Below are 19523 nucleotides of genomic sequence, written 5' to 3'. Positions count from 1 at the left end.
CTGTGCTGGAGGTAAAGACATGCATGCTGGAAGGGAGAGGCTCGGTCAGGGCTGTGTGAGGACAACTGCTAAAGGACAGGTATATTCGCCAAGCATCTGTCTAAACACAGAGACCGAGACCCAGCTCTGCGTGGGCAAGAGGAATGGCCTGCCCTCCCCCCTGAGCCTCAGTATCCCAACCTTATAGGTCTGAGAGCCCATGGGGGTCACCCTGACACTTCCACAGGAAAAACAAAAAACAAACAAACAAACAAAAAAAAAAAACCTCTGAATCAGAGAGCATGGGTCTGTCTATGTCAAGGAGCACCTAAAACGGCAACTTGCGTTCATTTGCTCTGTTCTGTGTTGTTCCTGCAGGTGCAAGATGTTGTGAAACCAAATGCAGCACACACATTCATCATAACAGGAAGGAAAAGGTCCCTGGAGCTTCAGACGCGGTATGGCACTAGCACCTGCAGCCGCATGCATGTGCATCTTTGACCTGAGATTGTAGCAGATGGCTTCTTTTACTGAATGAGATAACCCTTCAATATGTTCTTATTCACTTAGAGTTCAATGCTTCACGTAACTAAGGATGGTTAGCAACGACTAAGAACTAAGCTTTTAATTCTAGGTGTGTGTGTGTGTGTGTGTGTGTGTGTCTGTGTGTGTGTGTGTGTGTGTGTGTCTGTGTGTGTGTGTCTGTGTGTGTGTGTTTTAATTAAAGATGGGAAGATGTCGCAGTGGGTAAAGTGCCTGCCTCATGGCATGAGGACCTGAGTCAGCCAGACACAGCAGTGTGTGTCTGTAATCCCAGTCCTGTCCCCGAGGCTTGCTCTTTAGCCATCCCAGGGGAATCAGTGAGCTCCAAGTTCAGTGAGAAGTCCCGCATCAAAAGTAAGGTGGATAGTGATTGAAGAAGACACGCAATGCTGTCCTCTACATACATGCATACATGAGCACATGAATGCATGTGCACACACCCATTCAAAGGTGGCTGTTACAAACAGCATGTGTCTTGGTAAGGATTTCTTTTTTTTAAGATTTATTTTTATTTTGTGTGCATTGGTGTTTTGTTTTGTCCTTATGCATGTCTGGGTGACGGTGCCAGATCCCTTGGAACTGGAGGTACAGACAGTTGTGAGCTGCCCTGTGGGTGCTGGGATTTGAACCCAGGTCCTCTGGAAGAGCAGTCAGTGTTCTTAACTGCTGAACCACCCTTGTTTACAGTTTCTATTGCTGTGATAAAACACTATAACTAAAATCAACTTAGGGAGAGAAGGGTTTATTTCGCTTACACTCCCAGGTCATATCCAACACTGAAGGAAGTCAGGGCAGGAACTGAAATAGAGGAACCTGCTTACCGGGTTGCTCCCCATGTCTTGCTCAGCCTGCTTTCTTTCTTTCCTTCTTTCTTTCTTTCTTTCTTTCTTTCTTTTTTTCTTTTATTTTTTTTTTTGAGACAGGGTTTCTCTGTAATGTTTTGGAGGCTGTCCTGGAACTCGCTCTGTAGACCAAGCTGGCCTCGAACTCACAGAGATCTGCCTGCCTCTGCCTCCGGAGTGCTGGGATTAAAGGCGCGCGCCACCAACACCCACCAGCCTGCTTTCTTATATGACCCCAGGGCCGCCTGCAGAGGGGTGGTACCACCCACAGTATGCTGGATCCTCGCAGATCTTTCATTAATATAAAGAAAATGCCCCAAGATTGCCTACAGGACATCTGATGGAGGCATTCCCTCGACTGGAGTTCCTCTCTACATAACTCGGCCCGTGTCAGTTTGACAAAACACTAACCAGGACGCCAGTCCTTCATCTGGCTTTTGTCAGTTAATGTGCCAGGATTCATCCTATAATCTCACATATTTTTCCAGAATAGCCTGTGTAAGATGAACCTCTGAGGGGGAACTAACCCTTAGCATGTGGCATGTCTTGCTGTATCTGGTCACACTGTCCCCCGAGGCCAAGCTTGAGCTCTCACAGGCGGTGTGTCAAATCCAGTGTGTCACATTCCACCCAGAGCATGAGAGCTTTGTAATCGCCTGCCAGGGTCTAGGGTGCTGTGGGTCTGCAGGGCGAGCCTGGCCCCACAGGCCACGTGTATTCTGAACACTCAAGCTACCTTTCCAGCCTTGAGCTGCAGCTACAAGGCGGTGAGTGGTTAGGTAGGCATGCAGGGGGTGTCGGTGGATGGAGTGATAAAATACTGATTTTTGTCTTTGTAGGACAGAAGAAGAGAAGAAAGAATGGGTTCAGGTGAAGCCTTTCAAGTCTGCTCTCTCTGTCCCTCCCTCCTGAGCATCAAACCTGGAGCCCGGGGCCCGCTCAGCAAAGGCACTGCTTCTGAGCGGCATCACCAGCCCTTGGGGCTGGGGGATAGGTTTTGGTTTGGGGTGTTTTTTTTGGGGGGAGGCTGAGACAGAGTTTCTCTGGGTAGCTTTGGAGCCTGTCCTAGAACTCACTTTGTAGACCAGGCTGATCTCAAACTCGTAGAGATCTGGGGATAGGTTTTGTTGAGGGAACAACATTGACTTCAAACCCTCGGCCCTCCTGCCTCGGCATCCTGAAGGCTAGGATTTCAGACATGCATCACCATATATGGCTTACATCCTCATGTTATTGTGGTATGGCCATTTCACGTTGGGCCACATGACCTAGGGACTCTTCCCTAACACTGGCACTGCCTGTCCTCAAGTCTGAAGGAAGGAGTGGCCATGGGGTGCCTCTATGTATGCTTTCAGGTACCACAAGCCTTCCAATCCATTTACTTGTTTGAGCCCCTTCTCCACAAGGAAGGAACCAGGGCCAGGAGGGGCCTCGGGCTAGGTGTTGTCTTTCTTTGGTCGTGGAGTCATCAGTGAGGATAAGATGATCAGGGTTGCTCTGTGGACCCTGCGCTCTCTGTGTCCTTCCCTGGCTCTCTGACAGCCCTGCGACTTTGCTGTGTGTCCAGGTTATTCAGGCCACCGTGGAGAAGCACAGACAGAAGAGCGAGACCTTCAGGGCCTTCGGCGGGGCCTGTAGCCAGGATGAGGAGCCCACCCTGTCTCCAGACCAGCCCGTGAGTCAGCAGCAGCCTGTTGTCTGGGGGAAGTGGGAGTTAGCTCTTGACCAGGGAGAGAGGCCTAGGGTAGGACGCAGACAGCTCGAATACACATTCCCTGCTTGCCCTGTGCTGAAACCACTGCCACCCGCTGCATCTGCTGCCTTGCAGGTTGATGTCCATGTGGGGGAAGCCCGCCCCCCCCCCCGCTTAGTGCTGTTTTGTCATCTTCATGCCTTCAGGAAGGCAGCCATGAGCATCAAGGAACCTTATCTTCTTCCTATGGAACCGGTGACACTCCCAGGCCATCCTCAGGTCATGGTGCCCATCTCACACTCCACTTGGAACAGCAAGCGATGTCTTTTTGTGCTTATGTTTTCTCCCCAAATCCCCCTGCACGCCTGGGGTGTCAGCTCAAAACCCTCTGCCAGTGGCACCAGGAGTGTACGGTTCCACGTCCTCTGTGCAGTGGCCCCAGGGGTACAATAAGGAGACATGACTGAGGCAGGGACTAGGGATGGCCATCCCTCATGCTGGGGCCTCCCCAGACTTAGAAAGAGCAGACTGGATGTTGAAGATGGTTTCTGCCCTGAGGGAGGACAGCCCTAGAGGCTGCACCGGAGGCTGCAGCAAAAACTCCTGGGAAGACGCACTCTGGGACAATGATGTGCGTCCCCACCCCTCCATCTTCATGGGCTTTTCCCACACTCACGGGTGTGTCTGGAGGGAACACCTGGCCTATCCCAGCTCCTCAGCCTACCCACCTCCAGCTGGCTGGCCTCCTGCCCCCAGAGGTCTGCCTATTCCTTCTGATTTGCATCCAATCCACTCCCATTTTTTCTTCCTGGATATGTATTTGAGGAAACATTAGCACTCTCCTTGAGGGCAAGCGACTTGGAGACAAAGGGTACAGACAGGCTGTTGTTAGTCAGCTGGGCCTAGAGCATGAGAAAGTCTGCAGGACAACCTCATCCTTCCACAACGCGTGATTTTTCAGTATCAGGGCCAGGGTGGGCCAAGCCAGCCTTCGGTTCAGGGAAGGGCGTGGCTCCCGGAGCCCCAATTTATCATAACAGCTGTCTCATACACACTCCTCCTCCATGCACAGAGGTGATAGGTGGAGGGAATGTCTTCGGCTACACGGGGCGTGTCATGTGACTGCGAACCCTCTTCACTCTGGTCTCTGTTCTCTTGCAGATCCTGAGTGCCAACTCTGCGGAAACTGCAGGGGTAGCTGACAGCAGTGGGGGTACTGCAGGGGTGAGTGACTGACACCCAGGGATTATTAGCAGGAGCGCGGGAGGTGCTGGGGGTGGGGTCAGACCAAGGCATCCTGAAGGGTGAGCATCTGGGATTCAACTTGCCTGAGTGTGCAGATGTGAGGCTGTGCCTGAAGCAGGGTACTGATGACTTAAGCAGCAGAGGTGGAGGTCACAGGAAGCCTGTCAGCGGACGTCACACAATTACATGTGCCGTCTGGCCTCTGTGTGAACACTGACGAGCTTGCTGTGTGGGAACTGCACTTTGATAAGGTCTTCAGTAAAGAAGAGCAGCAGTGTGCAGACAGGTCTGTCCCTCATACCGAGCAGGTTTTCTGGAGGCTGTGGGCTCTCTCCCTTTGTGCTCTCAGGACCAGGCTCCTGTGCCTTTCTGATAGGGACTGACCATGGGAACTTGGGGGGGGGATTTTAATCTGGGGATGTCTGATAGGCTGAGGTACACACATGTTTGCTGTGGACCAAGTACCAGCAACTGAGCCACACTTTGGGGCTTGATAATCACAGGCACGCATGACAACAGTAGCTGGGCAACTCTGGACCATAGCTTCACTTGTAGTCTGGAGTGATAATTCTGCCCAGCGTCTTGCTGGGCTCTGATGGACTGCTGTGTTAGGGGAGGGAGTGACTGATGCCACCTGCTAAGGTATCTCCAGCCCATCCCAGACACGGGCTCTTCTCCCTGGGCCCCTTGGCACTACTGTGGGGCACATTCCTTTGTTCTCTCCCTACCCGTTGCCTGCTCTTTACCTCCCCCATTCTCTTGGTCCCCCATTCTGTCTCTGGGTCTCTCTTTCGCAGTCTCTGTCTCGTCTCCTCTGTCTTCATCTCTCAGTTGCTCATGCGTAGCCCCGATCTCCCATTGGAGACAGGAAAGAGCTACCCAGACGGGGCTCAGAACAGATGGTGACTCGGCCCTGGAGCTCTGAGAATATGGCCTTGTTCGATTATGACTGCTGGGTTTTCCTTCCCATAAAGAGGAGGATGTGGGCCCAGGTCAGTCAGGTGAGCTGCCTTGAAGCAGGTGAGGGACAAGTTGTGGGCGGAGCCGCCTGGGATAGAGAACAGAAGAGGGTTGGTGTGACAATGAGTCCAGGTCACAGACTGTATGGGACCACGGCCTGTCCGGGTGGGCCTGAATATTGCTGTCCCCCTTCCTAGTGACCACAGCTGCCACAAGTCCCACAGATGTGAACTCATGCGGGCCATTGTTAGGCAACCTTGAGAATGCTTGAGGAGGGCCGAGACATTTCAGAGGTTTGATGAGGAAAGAGCAAGGTGAACCCTGAAATAAACAGGAACTGGACGAGAGGAGAGACCCTGTTAAAACACTGCTGCCGCCGCTGCCTGGCCTCTGCAGGGTAGACAGGCACCCAGGGATGAGCTCCATTGAAACTGGAAGTCAGGAAGTCTAAACATGTTGCATGCAGCCAGAGGGGAAACAAACATCTAGACACCCCAGTGGTTTCCTACACTAGTTTGTCTGTTCCCGACATCTACTGGAATAGTTCTGACCTCCCCTGGCTCCACCAGACCCCTGGCCTTTATACCCAATATCAGGTCTGCCTACATCCAGGAAGTCCCTTGTCCCAGGGTTCCTGATAAACACTTCTCATTCTCAACGCCACCTAACCTAGTGTCAACCTTCTGAATTGCTAGTGTGTGTGTATATGTATGTATATATATGAGGTTAGCTTTACCCAGAGCCATGCAACCTGTTAGTCTCTTTCCTGAAGCTTGTGGCTATGTGGCTGCACCACAGTTGAGCTTCCAGAGGGACACACGGTTACCTGGTCAAGTCAGCATGAACCCATAGTCTGAAATACTCCCAAGCCACATCTTTTGGCCAGGAGGGGTACCCATGACCATCTCCCTGATGATGCCCTGGACTCTGTCCTCAGCCCTGGGGTGGGCTTGTGGAAGCATTGCTGGTGACCAGCTCATGGCTAAGGCTTTCAGGCCCAGGAAACCCACCAGTCCTTTGTTCATGCAACTGCCAGGGCTGAGTCCACATGCCCAGGAGTTGCAGGCAGGCAGAGGTTCAGGGTGGGGATGGGCACTGTTTATAGGAACAAGGGTGCCTGGGACTGTCCTGAGGACATTAGCTGTGCTGCTCTGCAAGTGAGATGTCTCACAGCTGGGGCTAAGTGAGGACAGTGCCTAGATTAGGAATGTGCAGCTGGACCGAGGTAGAGCTGGATCTGGATTGAAGCCTCGGGTAGGTGTTGCCTACTCCAGCCTTACCGTCTTCTGAGAGAGTGATGGGGACGCTCTGGGGGTATCTAAGACAGGCTGCTCTTGTCAGCTGCCCATGCCCTTTGATTGGGAAGAGACAGCTTGGAGCCCCAGTGTTAAGGCCTCAAGCCATATCCAGGACGTGGTCACCACAACTGCTGGGCACCAGGCCATACTTCATGCCTGGTCTGTCCCGCTTACTTTTCCTGCTTCTGTGCCAGGACAGAGCCTTTTACAGGTTCACAACATTCACCCCACAGCAGCCCAGTGTCCAGTTCTGATGTCCCTGTCCCTTTCTCCTCACCAAACCAAGCTGAGGCCAGCCCTTCTCCAACAAACAGGTCCACAACAGCAGATACTCCAGTAGATATGGCCATGGGCTGCTCCTTCCATTCCTCCACTGAGCATAACTGAGCTGAGCCGAACTGAGCTGAGATTTTGGTGAGCTCAGCATGGGTGGGAGGCATCTGTGGACCTGCACTGAACAACACGATACCACAGAGGAAGCCTACAAGATGCTCAATAGCAAGGTTTCATTTTTAATCAGAAGGGCTTTGGCTGTGGGTGCCAGACTTTACTGCTTCTTGGCATGTTTGGAGAGGAAAACAAATTCCTCCACTATACTGGGCTTGTGTCCTGTGCCTAGGTGTCTTCCAACGCACATTCTCTGTCAGTCCCTCTTTACTAAGAGAAGCCAAACCCTATCCAGGAAGTTTCGCAAGCACCTTGCAGAATTCAAAGGCTTCCTCATTCTGTTAAAAGTCCAGTTGCTCACAACAGAAGCAGGCACGCACACATGCACTCACACACACACACACACACACATGCACACATATGCACACACACTCACTCATAGTCTGAAAGTCCCTCTTCAGAGCTCCATAACTACTCTGAGTAACACAGACCTGTCCAAGATGCCATCAAAGCACTGTCTCTGATCACCCACAAACCAATGGCTTCCCAGTGACACTGGGCCTGCCTTTTCTCCATAAAGCCCCATTCTGTACCTGTAGTTAGGCTCCAGAACAGACATGCCATTAGAGGAGCAGAGGGACCAGGCTTGGTTTCAGCTGAGCCCAGCAGGACCTGATGTCCTTAACCTGTGTCCCAGTGGACTGCTGGGTCATTTTATGACTTGATATAGGCCACCGACTAGGGGTCACATCTGTCTTACTGGGAGGTCCCTTAAGCCACCAAGCTAAATTAAATCACTCTATTGACCCTTAGGGGAGAACAGCTTCAGGGTGGATATTGTAGATGCTTTTGACTAGAACTGCTTTGTCAGTTACTTCCTGGCAGTCTTGAACCTAGACTTCCTGTCATGCCCCACTATACAGGAAATGTGGCCCGGGATCCTTTGGTCAGCCCTGCCTGATGATCTCATCCATGAAGGAAGTGTACTTGGTTGGGAGACCTGCCCTTGGTTACACATGTAACCTGTCGCCAAGTGTTCATGCCTTGGCTCCCTGATCCTCCGTGATCCACAAATCCAATCAGGCCTCTTGTGTTGTGGACGGCACGATTGGAGAGCCAGTCACAAGAAGGTTGGGCCACAGTGGACCTCAGCATCATGGGATCCATGTGGGGCTAAAAGCCCCTGTCTGGCACACATTTTGGCAGCTCTGTCTTGGTCAAGTGATGCTTACTATCGAGTAAAAGAAGCTGAGGGGCTTCTGTCTTCTAATCAGTCGCTGAGTCTTAAAGCCCTGCTTCAGGAACTTCCCTTTCCCATTGGTCATACCCCAGCTCACCTCGGCTTTCCCTCCATCACCAGGTGTCCTACTAGGGTACCCTAGTGACCCCCAGAGCCTCCTGCATTCTCAACTACCTTGTCAGACTAACAGCTGGGGCCTCTGTCTGAGGTCCCTGAGAGCCAGCACAAGCCAGGACTACTTGGCCAGCAACTAATCCCACCACCTTGGCATTTAGATTCCTCACAGGAAAAATAGGGGTATGGGCATCTTGACTGTGGGCAGAGGGCGGAGGCTGCAGGACTACAGCACAACCGAGGATGGGCTGTCCTCTCTCCGCTGTGTCTTTCCCGCCCCAGGCGCCCCCCCCTCTCAGTGACCACTTGGACCCTTCAGTGGCCCCTACAGGAGGCCACAATGGGAGTCTTACACAGGGCTAGGTGAGGGGGACACTTCCAGATGCAGGAGGACTCAGCCCTTGGGAGCGAGGGTTTTGCATGTCAGGTCTGGAATGCCGGCCCACTGGGCAGAAAGCCTTGACAGTGGGCCTGAGAACAAGGTATACTGCAAAGGGAGGAGGCCAAGGCCATCTTCCACCTCTGTCCTTGGAGCAAGGACTCACAAAATGGAGGGCGGCGGTGCTTCAGGAGACACAGCGAGAGGTCAGGTCTGAACACCACCTCAGCTGCTTTGGTTTCCTCACAAGACCTGTTTCTGCAGGACTGGCACACAGGCAGGTGCACACACGTGTATGTTTATGCATAGGAGGCATGTGCACACACATGTATGTTTATGCACAGGAGGCTTGTACACACACATGTATGTTTATGCATAAGAGGCATGTGAACACACATGTATGTTTATGCATAGGAGGCCTGTGCATACACATGTACATTTATGCATAGGGTGAGCCTGTCGCCAAGTGTTCAACACAGACTAGGCCTGTGACAGGGTGAAGGATGACCCTCAGGATTTAGGGGTCACAGGATCCCTCTGGGCTGCAGTCAAGGACTCCCCAGGCTCTGGCAGCAGGTGCCGTCTGTGTAGACTCCTGTCCACACCACTTTAGGGGTCACAGGATCCCTCTGGGCTGCAGTCAAGGACTCCCCAGGCTCTGGCAGCAGGTGCCGTCTGTGTAGACTCCTGTCCACACCACTTTGCTCCGTTTTGCCTCACAGTATTTTCTCAGACCAGGTAAAGCCACTGACCAGGCTGTCTTGACCTCTTGGCACCTTGCTTCAGGCAGTGTGTGGAGTGACACATGATGCCCTGGCGTGGTCCCTGGGAAGGGGTGCAGCTGCTTTAGCTCTGCCTGTTCCCTTCTGCAATGTCCACTCTTGCTCTGGGCATTGTCACTTGCAGAATCCCTAGCTAACCGCCCCTCTCCTCCCCCCCCCCCACCCACAGTGGACCATCATGTGCTCACACTCCCACAGTGGACCATCATGTGCTCACACTCCACAGTGGACCATCATGTGCTCACACTCCCACAGTGGACCATCATGTGCTCACACTCCACAGTGGACCATCATGTGCTCACACTCCACACACACACAGTGGACCATCATGTGCTCACACTCCACACACGCACAGTGGACCATTATGTGCTCACACTCCCACAGTGGACCATCATGTGCTCACACTGCACACCCACAGTGGACCATCATGTGCTCACACTCCACACACTCCACAGTGGACCATCATGTGCTCACACTCCACAGTGGACCATCATGTGCTCACACTCCACACACACAGTGGATCATCATGTGCTCACACTCCACACACACAGTGGTCCATCATGTGCTCACACTCCCACAGTGGACCATCATGTGCTCACACTCCACACATACACAGTGGACCATCATGTGCTCACACTCCACAGTGGGCCATCATGTGCTCACACTCCACAGTGGACCATCATGTGCTCACACTCCACACCCACAGTGGACCATCATGTGCTCACACTCCACACCCACAGTGGACCATCATGTGCTCACACTCCACACACACACAGTGGACCATCATGTGCTCACACTCCACACCCACAGTGGACCATCATGTGCTCACACTCCACACACTCCACAGTGGACCATCATGTGCTCACACTCCACACCCACAGTGGACCATCATGTGCTCACACTCCACACACTCCACAGTGGACCATCATGTGCTCACACTCCACAGTGGACCATCATGTGCTCACACTCCACAGTGGACCATCATGTGCTCACACTCCACAGTGGGCCATCATGTGCTCACACTCCCTCACACACCCACAGTGGACCATCATGTGCTCACACTCACAGCTGATGATGGCCACTTGCCTCCTTGTAGGTGGAGTCCAAAAAGTTGTCCTCTAAAACAAGACGTGACAAAGAAAAGCCTGGGTGTAAGAGCTGTGGTGAGACCTTCAACTCCTTCACCAAGAGGAGGCATCGCTGCAAGCTGTGTGGACAGGTGAGCATGGGACAAGTCAGGGAGGAGGGTGGATCGGACAGGGCCGGGTGGCCACTCACTGGGTCTTTACAGGTTCTAATGGCTGGGCAGCAGCCACCACGAGCAGGGTGGCACGTGCTTCTTAAGAGTTGTCACGTGCACTGCTAGTGAGCTCTGAGCCACAGGGCAGCTCTGCAGGGCTGCCTCCTGCGTGACACTTTTCTCGTTGCTGGGTCATGGGACACCTGACAGGAAGCAACTTAGTTTGAGGGTACACAATCCATTGTTGCAGGGAAGGCATGGCAATTGGGGGTGGGAAGTACCTGGCCATGTTGTATCTGCAGTCAGGAAGCAGGAAGTGGACAGGAAGTGGGGATGGGCTATCAAACATTAGACCCCACCCCTAGCGACTCACTTCCTCTAACGATGTTTTCTGCAGTCTTCCAAAGCAGCACCAGCTGTTCCCATACATGAGCCTGAGTGGGACATTTTAGATTTAAACCAGGGCACTGTCCCCTAGACATAGACGTCCTTGAGCATGAACCTCTGAAGGGAAAGCTAATTTCTGGGCAGTTCTGATGTCTGACAACATTCCTTCCAGCTGGAAAACTGCTGGCCGTGTGCCTCGGTGCCCCAACTGGGAGTGAGTAAGACATAATGTTTCCATCCTGTGATAGATAGAGAGATGATGTAACCTTATGCAAGGTGTCCAGGCAGGAGAAGGTGGAGGGCTTGGCCATGGTGGGAGTGCTCCAACGGTGAGGAATGTCTGACGGGATCGTGCAAGCAGGGGCTACCACTGATCAGTGTCCGCAAAATATACCAGCTCCAGTCCTCCCCACTGAAGCCCAAAGGCCCTGCTCCTGACAATGAGCAAATGAATCAATACTTACTGAACTGCAAAGTGTCCTTGGAGAAGGAGCTGATGACCTAAGCATGTTTACACTTAGATATCAAAGCTGCACCTGCGGGGAGGGATTGAAATGGGAGGAGAGGGAGGGAGGGAGGGAGGGAGGGAGGGAGGGAGGGAGGGAGGGAGGGAGGGAGGGAGGGAGGGAGAAAGAGACAGCCTATGTATCTCACAGACTGACTTGAAGACTGGTGTTCTCTGATTTTACAGTTTCACAAAATTTCACCATACTGACTGGAAATGGGGAGAGGGAGGAATAAAATAATGAATCTTTGGATGGAAGATAGATAGATAGATAGATAGATAGATAGATAGATAGATAGATGATAGATAGATAGATGAGAAATAGATGATAGATAGATGATAAATAGATGATAGATGATAACTAGATGATAGATAGATGGATGGATGGATGATAGATAGATAGATAGATAGATAGATAGATAGATAGATGGGCATGTGATGGGTGTACAGTGGATGGTGTATAAATTAATATCTAAACAATGGATGTATAGTAGATTGATGGATAGAAGGTAGACAGATGGTCAGTGGATGGGTGAGTGGGTGGGCGGATTGATAGCAAATGGTAGGTGAATGTTCAGTGGCTAGGTAGACAGATATGGATGGGTGGGTTGATGAGTGGGTTAATACATGATAGATGGAGAGGAGATTGGATGGGTGAGTGGATGAGTACAAGAGGAATTTGGAGAGTACAGGATAGCCTGTAGGCTGGGGATCCAGCCCAAGTGCATGGGCTGGAAGATGTCATCAAGACTAGGAGGAACCTGGTTCTCCTGGAAGCTTTGCAGTGGGTTTCAGTGATTGCAATTGATATAGGAGCGCCTGGGAGACAATTGGAGTCTGTGGTCTCTATTAAGACAGGAATGGGCTGGGCACTCGGATATTAAAGTCACTCTCTGCTATAACACAAGTTCTAATAGGCCTTAGTAAGAAAAGCCTGGAGTCAGATATTAGGGGGTGAAAGCTGAAAGATCAGAGAAGCAGAGCAGCAAACACTAGAGCTCTTATCTCTATGGAATCCTCAGACTGAAGAGAAAGTGAGTTCCTGTCTCATTCTGCCTATATTCCTCTCTGCCCAGCCATCTCACTTCCTATCTGTCTGCACAGACCTCCAGACCTCTATGGTTAGCTGGTGGCTAGCTCTGCCCTCTGCTCTTCAGGCAAGCTTTATTTGTTAGAGTATAAGCAAGGTATCACCACACTCTGCCCTTAGATGTGGCTTCCAGCATTCCAGGACAAGCATCATCCCCACCTCCTCTACAGATCTTCCCCCCACCTCTGCTCAGGATGTATGCATGGTCAAAGGCACCCTCTTGTCTTGCAGGTCATCTGTAGGAAGTGCTCAGAATTCAAGGCTGAGAACAGTAAGCAGAGCCGGGTCTGCCGAGAGTGTTTCCTGGAAGAATCCTTGGTCCCTGCAAGCCCTAGCTCTGAGACTTGCACAGAACTCAAACAGAATGCAGAGGTGGGTGTCCCTGGTTCCTGGGACCAGGACGGATGCAGGGGGCATCTCAGTGTGGTCCACAGGTCTGGAATCAGAGAAAGATGCTTGGAGCAGGTGTGTGTCTAAAGCCATCTCAGGACTAGTCAGGGCCAGGAGTTAGACGGAAATGTGTGTCAGCTCCGTTCCTGGCCTGACTGGAGGCACAGCGTGAAACTGCCCCGATCTAGGCACTGAGGTTCATGGAGCACCTCCTTCACTTTAGGGCAGGTAAAAGTGCGTGAGTGCGTGTGCCTGAGCGTGTGTGTGTGTGTGTGTGTGTGTGTGTGTGTGTGTGTGTGTGTGTCAACGCGCGTGTGCATGTGCACGTGCATGCATGCTGGTGGTTAATGATGGGGTAGGATTATAGGAAGGTTGTCAGCTCCTCCTCCATTACCACATCTTCTTCCTGAGTGTGGCTGTTACTTTTCCAGCCTTCTTTCTTAAAGGACACAGTCCCTTTTATGGAGGAGCAGGACATCTCTGAAAAGGATCCCTTTGTTTTCCAGGGAAAACACATTCTCCTTTGTCTCCACTTGTGGTCTCCTGGGGGTTCTCTCAAATGTCAGTCTGCTTCCCAAAGATGGCGTGAGATGGTCCGAGAGGGCTAGGGTCCGCAACTCTCAAAGCTCCTGCCACCCTGCGTGCAGCCAAGATGGCAAGAGCTTTGGCTGTCTAGGAAGTCAAGGACAAACAGCTGTTAAGGACTGAAACTATGGTAGCCTTGATGGTCAGAACCAGGTCCATGTGACTCAGGGGTCTTGTTTCCATGATAGCACTGAAACATCAAAAGGGAAGCAGAGTCTCCCAGGAGGTGTATGTGAGGTATGTGTGCGCACGCGTGTGTCACGTGGAAAGTGTGTGTTTATGTGGTGAGTGTGTGGTGAAGGGTATAAAGTGTTTAGTCCCTTTGCCCTGTGACCCATACTCTTGTACTTACTGTTGAATTTCCTCCATTTATTTATTTATTTATTTATTTATTTTGTTTTTACGAGACAGGGTTTCTCTGTATTGTTTCGGAGGCTGTCGGTCCAGCCCGGCCTCGAACTCACAGAGATCCGCCTGCCTCTGCCTCCCGAGTGCTGGGATTAAAGGCGTGCGCCACCATCGCCCGGCCCTCCATTTATTTATTATGTCGCCCAGGCTAGCCTGAGACTTACAATCCTCCTGCCTCAGCCTCCTGAGTGCCTGGCTTCCCTGTGTTGTCCTAACCTGGAATGGGCTCACTCTTCCAAGAGGGCCCAGCTCCAAACCCTACTTGATACCACATGCCACCCTCCCTCTGGCCTCCAGTGACCCTCAGAACCACATAACACTGCCTCAGCCTGTATCCAGGCCTTAGCTGTGTCTATGTGGTCACCTCCTTCCAAGCATAGGCCCTGGTTCAGGCCCAGTCTCCTCAGGGGACAAAGAGATCACTACAGGTGAGACTAGCCCCAACCTATTGTTCTGTCTCCAGAAGCCTCCTTCTGTGGATCCTCGGCCTAGCCTGGTCTGTAGCACTCTGCGTCTGTCCGACAATGGTACAGCCTGGAGTGAAGTTTGGGCAGACATCCCTGAGTCAGATCCCCAGGTGCTAGTCCTGCTGGCAGGCAGGCAGGTACGTGTCCCTGTCCCTTTTCACGCCCAGGGCTATGTGCTGTGAGATGTGCTCTGCTACCACAGTACAGAGCCTCAAGCCTCAAGTGCCCATGGCAGGCCCAGTCATGTGACCTGCCCCTCAACTTCTCCCAATGCCCAGAATAACCCTCTGCTCCCCTCTCATGGAAAACATGTCCCTGTATTGTCAAAATGCCAAAGACAGCTGGGGTGGGGGCAGGCATAGTCAAGGGACACAGAGGCTGGCCCCTCCTCCCCACACATACTCACTCATGACTTCGTTCACTCATACATCTTGGGCAGATGCATCTAGGCACTGCTGAGCCTTGTTCTGCTACTCTCAACTCCCGTTGCTAAGTCATAGGAGTTATCCTGCCTCACCTACCCATGGGCAGGGGTTCCGAGGGAGGTATGTTGAAGCAGCCAAAACCTCATCCCAGCAACTACCTGAAAGTCCGTCAGGCAGCCTGTACTCAGTTGACCTGGTGACAGGTTACGCCAGTGGACCTGCACACAGAGGCCTGCTCGGGTGGCCACTGGCATGAGCTGGAGGCCTGCTAACCCTCTGTCTCTGCTGCAGGCTGGAAGACTGCTGCATACCATCCCACTGTCTGGCTGTACTGTAACGGTGCCTGACTCTGAAGTAGGGCTGGAGGCGGGGTGTGTGTGGAAGCTGCATCAGGGCCCGCAGACCTGGTGGCTGAGTGCCCCCTCCACAAAGCTTCAGCAGTGTTGGCTGGAAGCTCTGAGCACAGCTGGCTGTGGGGACACAGCTGGGGACAGACCAGGTGCCTCGCAGCCCCAAGCCTCTGCAAGCACCAGCACTCCATGAGCTGGGCCTCCTACTGTCCTTCCCGCTACCGTGTTCTTTTTGGCTAACCTTAAAAGTCACATGAAGGAATGAGGGACTCCTGGAACCACTGAGGATGAATGATGGCCCACAGAAGACTAGCAGTGGGTCCAAGATCACTCGACAAGTCTTAGACAAGGGTCGGGCTTCTGACTCTAGCCCCTTCATTGTGACCAGAGCAGGGGGGGCATGGCCACTACAAAGCAAATGGCATCTGAGCAGGCTTGGCTGGTGATGCCAGCCCTCAAAGGCACAAGGAGGCCAGGTGGGCACTGCCCAGGGGTGATCATGTCTAACCTGGTGTGATGTCACTCTGGGGACGGCAGAGATGTCTGGAGCCTGACCTGTATCCACTATGTGAGCTAGATCGTGACCTGGGTGCACCCCTCTGGGCTTCACTTACACACTCTGTCCTCTCCAGAAGCATTGCTCATCTGCTATTTCTGCAGAGCCCTTGAAGGGAAAGGAGGGAGGGCCTTCTTATCCTACCCTCCCAAAGCATCCACACTCAGAGACTGTGGGGAGGCCGGCTCTCACCCCTGGGTGGCAGGCTTATGAAGTTTCAGGCTGGCTGCTCTGTGGGCAGGTGCCATGCTTGTCAGGATAAATAAATGCTGGCCGTCAGCCTCAAGACCTTCAAATCCACTCTTCACAGGATTCTCCCTCAAGGCAGGTGGCTAGAAGAGGGATGGCAGATAAAGGTAACAAAACGGCATGGACCACACACTTGTCTGGGAGAGCAGCTCTGTCTCCCAGATGCCGTAGTGAGTGGGTGAGGAGCTAAGCCATACGGCAGGGTGGGGATGCTGGCAGTCAGGTTTGTGGCGGTGTGACAAAGGTCATGGGGCTCAGGGTGTTGCCTCTCGAGGAGTAGGAACTTTAGGGAACAATGATGGAGCTCTGGTCCTTCAGCATTCCCGCCCTCTAACATCAGCACAGTGCTGTGTGGAGACAGCTAGGCAGGCATCAGGCCAGCTACCTGGACGGGAGAAGGAATGTAGAGCCAGAAATGAGTGCCGGTTATAGGTAACATTGGGAGGCGCAGATGAGGCGGGGCCTCACGTGAGATGGGGGCCCAGGTGCGGTAGGATGGCGGTAAAAGTAAAGTGGGTGGGAGCAGAAGTGACGTGGACAGGATACAAGGGGACAGGGGAGGTGTCAGAGCACGGCTGAGTCTATGTAAGAGCCAGCGGGACTGGGCATAGGCTGCCTCGGGATTGCCTGCAAACCCCTGGTCCCCTGCCTTGCCCTCACCATGCTGAATGGTCCCAAATCACCCCAAGGAAACTGCAAAACAAGCAGAGCACTTCTACACCGGGAGGGATGAGGCCTTTTAGCTACTACCAAGGAAACGTAGCAAAGTCCATCCGACCCATTCCTGGATGGGGCAGTGGTGAAGGTGGCCCACCTGGGACAACAGGAAGGAGGCGCCTTCCTTGGCTCTGCACACGGCATGGCAGACACACCAGACGGACACAAGTCTTCAGCCTCTTTGCCATCCTCCGCTGCTTCCCCCTGCTTGTAAAAGTTCTGGCCTTTGCATTTCAAGGATTCCGAGTGCCCATCCTCTGAGGAATCAGAGCCCTAGGAGGATGCCTGTGTATCCTGCCCCCAGGATGTGGACTAGTCAGCTGGCAGCTTGGGGGCCCTGATGCTACCTGAGCGGAAAGGTACACAAGTTACTTTGCTTGTTGCGGTGACAAAACATTGGACGAGAGCAACGTACGGAAGAAAGGGTTTGCTTGGCTCACGGTCTGAGGGTACAGTCTGTCTCGAAGGGAAACGTGGTAGCAGGAGTGCTGGCCGCATTCCATCCACGGTGGGAGAACAGAAAGGGACAAACACCGGGCTCCACCCACCTCCTCCTTTTTGTTCATCCGGGGCCCTAAGCCATAGGATGCTGCTGCTCACCTTCAGGGTCGTTTTGTTTTTGTTTTTTTTTCTTCTTCTTCTCAATTAAACCTTTCTGGAAACACTCAAATGGCATGGTCTGAATTTTGTCATCATGGTGATACTGAACCCTTCCAGGCTGGCAACACCAACCATCACAAGTCCACAACCCTTGTGGACTTGGTACTCAGATACATCACTTTTAAACCTCAACACCCACCCTTGGAAGCCTCGTGCCTTTGCAGACTCTTCCCTTTCCCAGGGTGTAAGGGTGGAGTCTGCTGAGTCTCAGGCAGCCTCTTAACTTCGAGGCCCTTGAAATAAACAATGCACACATACTTCTGACACACAATGGTACAGAGTAAGTGTTCCCATTTCAAAAGTGAGCGTGGGACTCAAAAGGAGACTCAACGATTAGAGTGCTCACTGCTCTTACAAAGGGACCACAGCTGTTTCCAGCACCAGTCAAGTGATTTACAGCTCGCCATAACTTTAGTTCCAAGGGATCTGATGCCCTTTTTTGACCTCTGTAGGTACCCACATGCATGTGAGAAAACACACACACACACACACACACACACAAAAGTCTTCAAAACTGAGGATTACAGGCACAACCAAGTAAAATTGAATCAAAGCAAAACTGTAACCCAGCAAGCTAAACATCAAATCTCGATCCAGCACATGGGCTACAATGGCATCATCTAGGCTTCAACAGCCTTGGGTATCCCCTCCCCTCCCCTTCTGCTTCCTGCAGCCCGTGTTTTCGCTCAGTTCCACCCCATACCTGCAGCTTTCCTCAAGAGGCATCTCATGGACCTGGCACCTTCCATATCCTAGAGTTGCGACTCTACGCTCTACCTTCAGGGCTTCACACAGGGGTCTTTCAAATCTCTTCATTTGAAGAGAATCTGACCACATCACACATTGTCTGGCCTCAAGCTGCCTTCTAGGACTCTAGTGCAAGCCTCCCAAACACTGAAACTCTTGCATCTTGCATGCCTATAACCAGCACTAAGTTCTGCTTCCGGCTCCAGATGCAGTCTGGCTCCCTTCGACCCCAGCTGTGGTGACTCAGGTGTACCAGGGTGGCCTAATCGGAGGAAACACTTCTCTAGGTGGTTGTTTTCAAGCAGGAAACCTCAGTGGCATTCACAGGCCAGGCTCTCTCCTTTCAAACAGATTTGTGGTCTACAAATGGCTCTTCCCCATTGTCTTGGTGCTAAGCTGGGGTTTCTCTTTAAGGGTGTTAATGTCTTTAACAATGACAGCTACTTTCCCAGCAAGGCCTCGCATGGACCTCACAGGCCCTCACACTTGTCTGCTCACCAAGCTGCACACTTTTCTTATTTTTCTGCTCCAGTTTCTGCTTTGTTTTAATATAGACTCAAAAGAGAAAACAGTGACCATGCCACAGGCCAAATTCTATCCTGTCTTGAAACATCCTCCACCAAAGGAACTAGCCCATCCCCTTTGAATTCAGCCCTATTCCAGCTTTTGGAACATGAATAGACTTCAGCCAGATTCTCTGCCAGAATATCACACACATGGCCCACAGCCCAGTCCCTAGAGAGTCCTTGTTTCCCTCTGAAATCTCATGAGCCAGGCCCCCTCATCTTCTCTCTGAATTCTGGGCCTCTAAACTCCTACCAGAAAGCTCTATTTACATGGAGAATTCTAGGGCTTGTCCTCTAGCCTGCAGCTCTGAATTCTGACACTCACTTTCCTCTTGCGGGCTCATTCCAAAGCCCCAAGAGCCACATGGTCAGGTTTATCACAGCAATAACCCTACTCCTTGGTACCAATTTTCTGTATCATTTACCTTTTCCTTTGCTCTGACAAAGTCAACTAAAGGAAGGAAGGGATTGGGGGTGGGGCTTACAGTGAGAGGATATGGTCCTTCAGGGTAGGGAAGGCGTGGCAGCAGGGGCATGGCAGCTGGTCACATGGCATCCGCAGTCAAGTAACAGAGAGCGATGGGTGCTGCTGCTTGTTCAGCTCGATTTCATTATCATCATCATCATCATCATCATTATTATTATTATTATTATTATTGTTCAGTCCTGGATCCCATGTTGAGGGTGGGTGGGCCCTCCGTGGGCCCTCCCTGGCCCAC

The 19523-nt window shown here is 52.2% G+C and overlaps 1 protein-coding gene across 6 annotated transcripts in view; it reads left to right on the top strand.

Moving 5' to 3' along the window:
* The window catches only part of Fgd3 (FYVE, RhoGEF and PH domain containing 3), a 66181-nt gene extending 48680 nt beyond the window's left edge, over positions 1–17501 (top strand). For all 6 annotated transcript variants that reach the window (XM_040755948.1, XM_013110671.3, XM_021224931.2 and 3 more), the window contains 8 exons: positions 358–437; positions 2204–2234; positions 2932–3039; positions 4219–4281; positions 10559–10681; positions 12916–13056; positions 14531–14671; positions 15251–17501. In XM_040755948.1, coding sequence (XP_040611882.1) covers positions 358–437; positions 2204–2234; positions 2932–3039; positions 4219–4281; positions 10559–10681; positions 12916–13056; positions 14531–14671; positions 15251–15502 — 939 coding nt within the window. In that variant the 3' untranslated portion in view covers positions 15503–17501. The remainder of the gene's footprint in view (positions 1–357; positions 438–2203; positions 2235–2931; positions 3040–4218; positions 4282–10558; positions 10682–12915; positions 13057–14530; positions 14672–15250) is intronic.
* Positions 17502–19523: the final 2022 nt, after the last annotated feature.

Source organism: Mesocricetus auratus, unplaced genomic scaffold, assembly GCF_017639785.1.
Source record: "Mesocricetus auratus isolate SY011 unplaced genomic scaffold, BCM_Maur_2.0 Super-Scaffold_100013, whole genome shotgun sequence".
NCBI classification, from domain to species: domain Eukaryota; kingdom Metazoa; phylum Chordata; class Mammalia; order Rodentia; family Cricetidae; genus Mesocricetus; species Mesocricetus auratus.
This window is presented reverse-complemented; position numbering and strand designations above follow the sequence as displayed.